Genomic DNA, 10,779 nt, shown 5'->3' with positions numbered 1-10,779 from the left:
AATGGATTATACTAATATGATTAGGGAAATGCTGTGATAAGACATTTATTGTAAGTCTATGGCAGCAGAGTTTTGTTTGTGAGATATTTAATCCTATTGTACCACAGAACTCTTCACTCAGCAGCAGCAGCCTATGCAGTCATTGCCAAGCAAATCAATAAGGATCATGTTAAATTTGAAATACTTTTATTGATATTTCATCATGTTTCAGCACTTTAACAATCTTTTCAAATTATTTCATATTTTTTTCAAAGTCCTGAGCATGAGTTTAAACAACATATTTTTGTATTTGGTCAGTACATACTTTGTACTTTAATGTACTTTAAGTATAATATGTTCATAGTAAAAACAACACCAGCACCACTATGACCATAAGAGTGCACAGACCACAACACAGCATGGCATGCAGATTCTAAACAAGCAGAATGAGAGTAAATCGTAAGTTTGGAAAAGTTGGCAGCCAGTTTTCTCCCATTTTGAAATGTTCTCACTAATCTTTCTTTTTTGACTTGTGATTTTTATTGAAACTGAGGGACCTCATAGAGCCGAACACTTTCCTTCCAAGGTCGCGGAACGATCTGGAACGAGTGAGAGGAGCTGATGGGGGTGGCGAGGGTGAGAGGGATGGAGACGAAAGAGGAGAAAGGGAGTGACTGCTTCCCTCCAGGCTCTGGGATCGAGAGAGATGGAAAAGACTGGCGGTTGAAGAATGATGTTTCTCCTCCTTTCGCACCAGATTGCGAGCACGTTCAGAGCCTCGTCCTGCACGGCTGATCTCAAACGAGGAACGCCACTGATTGCTTTCTCGTTTCTGAGAATGTGGATCGAGAATTCCCTGAGACTCACTTCGAAATAATGCTCGTCTGGACAACCGGAGGCTGGAACTCCGACTGTCCCAACTTGTTCCTTTCTTTTTCGAGTTGTTCCCTCTTTGATCTTGCCTACTGGACGATGTTTCTTTCAACGAGGTGTGCCTCCAACCAAACCCTCCAGCTCTCTCATCTCTCTCGTCATCCTCCTCCTCCTCTCTTCCCCAAAATCGTGTTTCAAACCCCTTCCAAAACTTTCCACCCTTTTTAGGTGTTTGAGTGCTCATTTCATCCTCCCATCCGGTGCCGTAGTCTCTGCCCGAATAGCTACTCACCGTGGATGCACGGATGAGTTCTCTGGAGGCATGTTTGCCCTGGTAGAGCCTCTCTCCATCCCCACTCCTCCTCCAGCCTCTATCTTGAGGCCTCCATCCAGCCCCTGCATTCTGCCTGAGGGACCCTCCACGAGGTCGAATGGGACCCTCCAGTGGGGAACTACATGGATGAAAGCGTGGAAGAGAGCACTGAGATGGGGAGTCACGCCGAAATACTGACAGCTGGGCAGGAGTGAAGGGTGAATTTGAAAGTAGCCGAGGAGGGGAGTGGACTCTGGTGTGGGAAGAGCCTGGAGATGAGGCGGGATCTGATTGATTATGTGGGAAAGGTAGGATGGGAGAAGAACGAGTAGGCGTGGGTCCAGAATTGTCCGAATGAGGGCTACCTGACTGCGATGTCATTGCCGAATGGCAATCCGAGTGGGAAACTTGTAGGCGATGCTGCTGAGATATGTAATCCTGTCCTGTGCCTGCACCTGTCCAGGCATTTGATGGTGGTGTCAGATTAGTTCGTTCTAATCCAAACGGGTGGTGAAATGAAGACCGGGAAGAGTGCAGTGTAGAAACGTTACTTGGAGAAGCAGAACCTACACCTCTTTCTCGTTCGTTCCTAAAACATTCTGTATCCAACTCCACCCCCTCCTCCATCAAACCAAGCACTACAGATCTTGGCAGTCCAGATACACGAGAGATCTCACATACAACTGCAGAGTCCTCATTCATTTTGGGAGGGCTTTCTGAAGCTTTGACAGGAGGACAACCCTCTGCCTCTTCCCTTGAGGCTCCACTCCAGTCTAGAGATTTGGAGAATCCCACTGGGCTAAACGTCTTTCCAGTTATCTCCAGAGACCCACGATGGTTCACTGAGGAAGGGCAGGTGGAGATCCTTGGTCTCCTACTCCAGTTTGGAGTGCTGGTGATGGTGGAAGTCGAAGAGGAAGGGGAAGCAGTTGGAGTGACTAAGCTGGCGGAGAGATGCCCACATGATCCTGAGACCTCTTCTTTCAACTTTTTAGCATCAAAACTCAAAGTCTTGTTCAGGTTCGGATTTAGGTTCAAATTCAGATTCAAGTGGAAGCTGATGTTGAAATCCTCCCCTGTCACGGAGGGCAAGTTTCCGAGGTTGATTGAATTGCGACTTGCATGTTTACCAATACTGCTGAGGCTGACTCTCGCTGAATTGCCCAGGATAGACTTACAAGGAGTCGCACTACCTCCCGACAGGCTGGAGGAGGAAGCACTTCTTGGGTGGAGTCCCTCATAACCTGCAATGTTTATTTGGGGTCCACGACTGGAGGTTTCAGCGGCCACCCTGCAGTGATGCTGATGGACTAATCTGTTGATGTATTTCTCCAGCTGAGTAAAGGAAGGAGAGGCTGGGGGCTTCACAGGAGGTTGATCAAGTCCTGGCTCCACAGGCTGCTCATTCTCTGGACTGGGCGAGAGGCGGGTGGGGGAAGGTTCCTGGCAGGTCGTGAACAGGGGGCTCTGGAGGGCCACAGCATGGAGTGGACTAGGGTAAGGGTACACCTCTTTTGTCTTCCGAGAAACTAGGTCAGAGCAAAATTTTGGGTCCAGCTGAATCTGTGGACTGGAGTTGGAAGAAGGCAGAAGAGAGCCTGGGTGAAACCCTCCCAAATTGGAACAAAGGTCTGTCAGGACCATGAGGCTATTGAGCTCAAGATCCCCTGTTCATAAAGAATAAAATAAAAAATATTATTTACATTCTCCTTATTTAGTATACGATCAATTATCTACTTAATTAGAAGCATAAAAAACGCCAAATTATTACAAAAAGAACCTATGTATATACAGTATATATAAATAATATATATGCGTATATACTATAAATAATAATTGGGCATTTTACTTTTTTGTTGTCCTTTTGTTTTGAATTCCTATTCTCATTAAATGCTTATTACTGTTATATAGGATTGTTACAGTATGATTTATAATATTTAAATGAAAATATACAAAAATAGCAAATGTACAACAAACATTTTCATCCTGTGTAAGTATTTTTAACAAATCTTGCTTATATAAATAGGCAAATCTTTTGATTTTTGAAAGACCTCTTATAGCACAGATTTAAGATCGATCATACCAGTCGAAAAGGGCCTCCTTTCTTGTTTCTCCACTGTGCCCCCAGGACACTCTGTACTAAGAGATTCAGCCTCCCTCCAATGATTGGCACTATGATCCAGTGAGCGAGGCCTACGGCTGACTCTCACTGACCCTCCAGGAGCCGCCTCGCTGGATACAGAGTAACAAGAGTCTGACAGAGAACTTCCACTGACCGAGTAAAAACCTGTGGACAAGAGAATGATAGATGAAGTTAAGAGTGTTAGAGGGAGAAGTGCTTCAGGGGTGACACATGATATAAATGATGGGATTGCCATAAAAGGCTAGGGTTAATGTTTGCCAAAGTAAAAAGAGAACTCCCAAAAACTCAGAAACTGTGTGTCATATTGAAGTTAAGAGGTCAACACTCAATCATTTGTTTCAAATAGAGCCCCAAGCCATCCAAGCTATGAGTCATACGCTTGTGTGAAATGTGTTACAATTTCATGCAGGGCTCATTCTTCAGGGATGGTTTAAAGGATAACTGCATTTGATTTAGACATTTCACATAGTTTCACTGACTGATGAATCTCTACAAAGTTTATCTTTTTTATCAAAGTTTGCTAGTTGCTATAATTGGCGTTTTGCTGTAAGCACTTTGTATTTCTAAGAAGAACTGAACAGTATTTTTTATATACAATACCATTCAAAAGTTTAGGATCAGTATGTTTTTTTTTTTTTGTTTTTTTTTTGATTCAGAAAGGATGCACTTGACTTTTCAGATAAATGCTGTTCTTTTGAATGTTCTATTCATCAAAGAATCCTGGAAAATAAGAAATGTTTCTTGAGCACCAAATCAGAATATTAGAAAATTTCTGAACGATCATGTGGCACTGACGACTGGAGTAATGATGCTGAAAATTCACTTTACCAATCATAGAAATAAATCACATTTTAGAATATATTAAAATAGAAAATAGTTGTTTTAAAATGTAATAATTTAAGGTTTAACATCTCTTCATCCAGGTTTTGACGAGCATTGCTGTGCTGAATAACATACACCACCAAGAATAGCCAGCTGTGACTAAATAATTATATAATCCTCCAAATGCCAAATACTAAAAAGGGAAACAATACTGTGGAACAATGATTAATCACACAATTCGCTCTCAGTGAACATAAACAGCTTTAGAGAAGCACCTCAGCGCGAGATATTTCAGAGGCCTTTGTTAAAGGTCCAAGTATCCAGACAAAAATATTTTGAAGTGCTCTTTACAAAACGACAAAGGTTTATTATTGAGGAACTTAGAGTATCAGCACCTGAGCTGGGTCTAGAGTCGCAGTCAAGCGGTGTAGTGCCAGGGAAGTCTGGGGTTTGAGAAGACAGCAGATCAGACGGGACGTCCCAGGACAACGTGGACCAGCGTGAGCTTATCCCCTCTCCTGTAGTGCCGAGGCAAGACAGATCAGGGTTTGCAGAGGACAGGCTCTGAAACAGATGGAGGGGTCATGTTACTACAAGATACAGTGATAACACAAAGACCCCGTTTACACCTGGTATTAGCATACGATCGTGATGCATGTATTTGTACATTGTACTTGTGGCTAAACGCTAATCCATCGTAAAGAATCCCAGACAGCAGCAAAGGACCGCCTACTCACCTGTCAATTGACTATTTCAATAAAAAAAAGAGGTTTTAGCAGAATGGTATTAATAGAAATAACCATCTGATTGAATACATACTACATAAACATGCACACATCACTGAACATCAATGCCTAATATAAACAAAGTGACAAACAGATAACGTGCAATTTTAATTTTTTGCACTTTATCAATTGTAAAACACTTGACGTAGTGAATGATTCATATAGTCCTGAAATCAGAGATCCTAGCCTCGAAATATGATCACAGCTGGTCACTGGAGATGCATTTGAGATGCATGTTAACCAGGTGTAAACAAAAATTTGTCTCGGCTGACCAAATCACCCAGACTCATACCAGCATAGAAATCATGTATCTGTGATGTATATATTTACAAAACAGTACACCTAAACCACATCATTAGCTGGTAACTTTATGATGTCTAAGACTGCTTTTCTGAGAGGATTTTAAAGGACTAATAACTGAGAACAATCAAGGGAATGCTTTGGCTAAAGTTCACTTCTGCTCAGAAGTTTTAAATCGCTTTATCTGCATGAAGTGTTTACTGGGTTTAGCTGTTTGTGATCCCCAACCTCCCCCCATCGCAAGGAATCTCCCCTTGCTTCACTTCTGAGGAATCCCATCAAACCAAGTGACTATTGTGCATATATCCTGTTAAGTCCGATCAACCTTCTGTCAGACTTTTACGCAGACAATGCAGGTGATGCATTGGCGAAATGAAAAAAGCTGGGGGAGGGCGGTTAATAAGCAGAGAGTGGAGAAAGACAGATGATGAAACAAAGAAGAAAAGGAGAAAAGAAGGGGGGATAATGGGTATTGAAAGGCAGACTTTGACCAGGCTTATCTCTGCTCCAGCAGTTTACCCACAATTACTGTCTCGGACTCTACAACTATATATGGAAGGGAAAACATACGATGTAAAAGTGAGCAGGGGGTGAAGGTTGAATACTCATGGAGGGGAGCATAAAGCATAAAGAGAGTGATAAAATGAAGAGTTTTGAAGAAAAGTAGAGAGTACGGGGGATGGGTTGCCTAGTGAGACAAACAGCATGAAGGAGGCATCTCTTATGTGAGACCCCCCTCCCAACCACCACCACCACTCCTGGATATAACTGCCTCCCCCACTTCACTTCAGAGAACTGTCAGGCCTCTCTTCTCTTCCTGCCCTCTCTCTCCTTCTCTTTCTCGCTCTCCTTCTCCTCTCCTCGCCCACACATCCGATTTAGCAGCAATACTTTAACTCTCTCTTTACTGATGGAATATGAACAAACACGTGCATTGACACTTTCACATGCATTGGACAACAAACACTTGTTTCTCACTGTGGTACTTCAGTTGAATTTTTCGAATGCAGAGCAAAACTGCTTGAAACAATATGCATTGACTTGACTATCACAAAACATAAATAAATTAGACCCAAATTCGTTCACATAAACCTATGCACACATCTAGACAGAATCTATACTGCATTATCGTGGTATACAGTTACAATTTATTTCATTTCACCGGGAAGGGGCTTGGAAGAAGCATTTGCTCAATAGGGGAAACCTGATATGGGTCTCACGCAGGGTGCACTGGCCATCTTCCAGCTACCGATCAATTCACGAAGGAGTGCTCTGACACATGGAAACTGCATTTCATGAGGCTAATGATGCAAATGGACATAAAATAATGGAAATAATGAGGTGAATATCCAGTCTGGCTATCAGCTCCATTGACAGAGGAATTACTCATTCAATTCCCACACTGACACAGTAAAATGGTTTAACGTCATATTATAATAACAAGGTGAGTCTTGAGGGAGGAAGATGGAAGACAGCTTTTCAGCCACTGAATCAGAGCAATCAAACATTTGAGTGAAACACTTATCATATTGTAATAGTCTAATAAACCAACGCCAGTTAAATGAAAGACTATATGCATAGTAGCTATGAAATCAGATACTGCATTCAGCCATTGCGCAGCAGTCCATCCTAGTGAGGGGTTAACATATCAGTTGCTCTGCATGGTACACCCCCGTTCTCCATTTTTCTGTCCATTTCCGTCCATCCTCTCTCTCCCTCAGCGGGTATCAGAGGAGAGGTGATATCTGTGACGCCGACAACAGAAACATTTTTCCATGTGGTGTTTATGCAAATGGAAGTTACGTAGGTGGAGAGGCAACAACATCGCCCCGATGATGACTCACACTTTTGTCTCATGATACATATTGCTGTTTCTCATCTGCACATTTTGCTAGACTGAATGACTACTTGTAAGTGTCCTTTAAAAGCCATTTGAAATTGCAAAAACAATTTTGTATGCCATGAAAGAAAATGCTCTTAATCACATCACTTTGATCTTGGAGATCCCGGATAATTATATAAATGCCCTATAATAAATGAGGGATATGAGAAATGTGAGAGATGTATGAGCTAATTGCCACTATTAAATGGATTTCAAATTTGTGGCTTCACTTGAGTTCACTTGCACACTGCCCCACTGTCCATTATATAAAAACCCACAATGGTGCTTCTATTGTCAACTCTCACATACACTTCCCTCCTTCTCCCATTACACAAGCACATACCTAAACAGCACCTGTTATGTGTCCTCCATACCTGGTCAAGAGCCCTGCCTCATCACCATGACAAAATCAACATTTTGTTAGTAAAACATTTTGTCTGTCCAACATACAGACAGTATGTGTAGATTAATAGGAGATTGATATGTCACTGGGTAAATTGTGTCACCCTCTTAATCTACAATACAGTGCATTATTTGTCACATGACCATATAAATTAGAAAGAGCCCTTCCTATACAGCTGTCTACTTTTGAGAGATGCATATGAAAAAATTAAAAAGCATTTTTATACAAAAAAAACCCCAAAAAACTCTCATTTGCATGCCAAAGTAATTTTTTTACAAGACAGGTGAAATTAATTTAACATCAAAGCAAATTTATACAGATCTAAAAATATATAATGTATGTTGGTGAATTGACAACGTATAAAAACATTTAAAAAATGTATCCAAATTATTTAATTATTGAATAAAGCAGTTTTCCCAAAATGGGAAATTGTAGAAACATATTACCATTACTTAAAACTACAAATACAACTGCAAAATGTAAAAAAAAATTGTTGAATTTAGGGATACACAATATATCTGCCACCATATCAGTATCAGATATTTGGCCGATATATTAAAGCAGATAAATAATTAATTATTTCCATCAGCTGAGACACTTCAGATGCCACAATGGTTTTCAATTACTCACAAAATATGATTGGAACCACTTCAAAAAAGGAAAATACAGTTAAGTGCAACATGTGCTGTCATTTAGGCTGTATAGGCTACATCAAATTATAATGAGAACATTATAATTGTGTACTTGGGACATGGCTTTTGATGGTGAGACTTTTGTTTTTGTAATCAGGCTCTCAAAAATTATATAAAAATTTCGATTTCGATTTATCGAACAATATATCGGTTATCGGCTTTCAAATATAAAGAATTATCGGTATTGAATTAAAATGAAAAATTCTGAATATTAAAGGATTAGTTCACCCAAAAATTAAAATTCTGTCATTAATTACTCACCCTCATGTCGTTCCAAACCCGTAACACAAATGAGATATTTTTGATGAAATCCGAGAGCTTTCTGACCCCTCCATAGACAGAAATGCAACGACTACTTTCAAGGCCCAGATAGGTAGTAAAGACATCAGTTAAAATAGCCCAATTAGTTGTGTTCCGAAGACGAACGAAGGTCTTACAGGTTTGGAACGATATGAGGGCGAGTAATTAATGACAGAATATTCATTTTGGGGTGAACTATCCCTTTAAGCATTTTTCTCTGGCTGGTTTCTGCAAAAATGAACCATTGGAATGAGAGAAAACATTTAAATAAAAAGTTTGAAAAAAGGAATGAGATAAATATATTAGTAATTTAGTTGTGTAATTTTTTTTTCAAAACATATTGATTCAACTTACCCCCAACATGGGGCAACTACCTTTTCCCCAAGAAGTCATATTTCTATATTTTTATAGATGCTTTCTGACTACATTTGATAACAAACATATTTTTTAATTTCTCCTTTTCTGTAAGACAAATTAAAAATGACACAGCTTACCCTGCTGTCCCCCACATGACTCCACTAAGAGGCATTTTGTATTTTCCAAAGGCGCAATCAACATGCATTGTGTGCAGTGCAGTGGCCTAAAATAGCTATGCACTACAACTCAACCTTGACACGTTGAAGAAAAAGGTGTGTACAATTCTGAAATGTAAACAGTCAGCAGCAGCGTCCTGTAAAGGTGCTCATGCAACCTGAGCTCCACTGGATGCCAGTGACACCAAAACGTTTAGCAGGTGCCGCCACCAGCAGGGTTCCACCTCGACGACGAGATCAAAGTTACAATTACAAGGAACATTATATTCCTGTGGTATTTTCCCACGTCCCCACTGACCTGTTGCCTGCGGGAGGTTGCGGCACCATCCTCGGCGGCGCTTTCCAGTCCTTCCCCCTGGTGAGCGGGCGCTTCATTCACGTCCAGTACCGCATCCACCATCTCTAGTTGTCGTCCTCTAAGAAGGTCCAGCTCCATTATGCCGGCCAGAGTGGCTTTCAGCCGCTCTCCGATGCGAACCCGATCGCTCCCTGACCATAGCGAATTCACACAACCGCGGCGTCCGGCCATTGTGCGCGCAAAATCGGTTTTCGAGGCAGACACTCACTATGGTCGCCGGTGAACGGGGAGAGCTCACTCACTGCTCGCCTCTAGCCAGAGTACCGACTGTCAATGCAGCGTGAGCGCTGTGCGACATGAGCAGCACCAGAGCCGACGCTTAAAATTCAGAGTCCGTAACAATGTATCTTCGCGGCTCACGAAAATGCAGAACGGAGGCAACTCAACTTTCGCTAGGAGGCACATGTAACAAAGGCATACTTTCAAGGTCTTAATTTACACCCCAGAATAATCCGTCCCCTCCTAACCATTTTGAGGCAATACAATCATCACGTCAGCTATTCGGTTCATGATGATGATGATGATGAAGATGATGTGGATTGAATCATATGCGACAGTCTTGCACACAGCTCACTGCTGTAAAGAAAAGAGTATGAATAGGGCGGAGTTAGAACGTGAAAGCTCGCTGCTGATTGGCCGGGGAAGTTTTCGAACAGAATTGACTAGTTTTTTTTTTAAGGGGAATGTGAATCTCCTAGTAGTTGGTAGGCTACGATATGTTTAGACTGTATAGTATAGCAGCTAATAGGCTTCTGAATAATATTTACACGCAAAAAAATGTAAACTTGATTGTGTTTATTTATTAAATTGAGGGTAGGCTACATAATTTTGTGTTGTACAGATTTTTTTTTATTCACCCCAATGACTCGATTTAATTTGAGTCGTTTGAATTCAAAGATTCATTCGCGCGCTTCACAAGCGAGAGATGAGCGATTCAGTGCATGAAAAGATTCGATCATTTAAATCATTTTCACGTTCTCTGCTTAGCTAGTTGAATTATGGGATCAAATACGCAAATAAAGAAAAACAAGCGATGACCCAGATTGTGATTTATAACGAGTATGCTGTTACTTTAGTGACGTATATTAGCCTACTTTGTGTACTTTTCCAAATGATCAATTATCCGCTTGGTTTGGTTGGTTTCAAATAGCAGCTCCTGTCGGCTGCTATGCGACGAGAGCGTCCATTGTAGAAACAAACAAGCAAGACTGTCTAACCAGCAGGTGACAGTATCTGACTGCCGTCAACCTTCGCCTTTACAAACAAGACTTCCTTCGGCAGGGTAGCCTACATAAAGGCACACCTTAAGACAAATGTGCTTTTCACTACTCCCATATGGTTTCATTGCAAAACATTTTGTGTGAAAATAAATCATAAAAGTGGTTAATTTTGTTTA

The 10,779-nt window shown here is 41.2% G+C and overlaps 1 protein-coding gene across 1 annotated transcript; it reads right to left on the bottom strand.

Moving 5' to 3' along the window:
* Positions 1–169: 169 nt before the first annotated feature.
* On the bottom strand, positions 170–9,963 carry LOC311095198 (uncharacterized protein). The gene is made up of 4 exons (XM_084133606.1): positions 9,324–9,963; positions 4,526–4,694; positions 3,249–3,452; positions 170–2,832 (listed from the first exon to the last, which is right to left on the bottom strand). Exons 1-4 carry the CDS (start codon positions 9,552–9,554, stop codon positions 491–493), a joined length of 2,946 nt encoding a protein of 981 aa, XP_083989732.1. The 5' UTR covers positions 9,555–9,963; the 3' UTR covers positions 170–490.
* Between the last annotated feature and the right edge of the window lie 816 nt (positions 9,964–10,779).

Source organism: Abramis brama, assembly GCF_963993115.1.
Source record: "Abramis brama genome assembly, chromosome: 13".
Classification (NCBI taxonomy): Eukaryota; Metazoa; Chordata; class Actinopteri; order Cypriniformes; family Leuciscidae; genus Abramis; species Abramis brama.
The sequence above is the reverse complement of the archived record's forward strand: the minus strand, read 5'-3'. Positions and strand labels throughout refer to the sequence as shown.

Coding starts and splice junctions, on each gene's coding strand:
- LOC311095198 (XM_084133606.1), bottom strand. CDS start 9,554: ATGGCCGGACGCCGCGGTTGTGTGAATTCGCTATGGTCAGGGAGCGAT. Junction 4,695..9,323: donor CAACCTCCCGCAGGCAACAG/GTCAGTGGGGAC, acceptor CATCTGTTTCAG/AGCCTGTCCTCTGCAAACCC. Junction 2,833..3,248: donor AAGGAGGCCCTTTTCGACTG/GTATGATCGATC, acceptor CTTTATGAACAG/GGGATCTTGAGCTCAATAGC.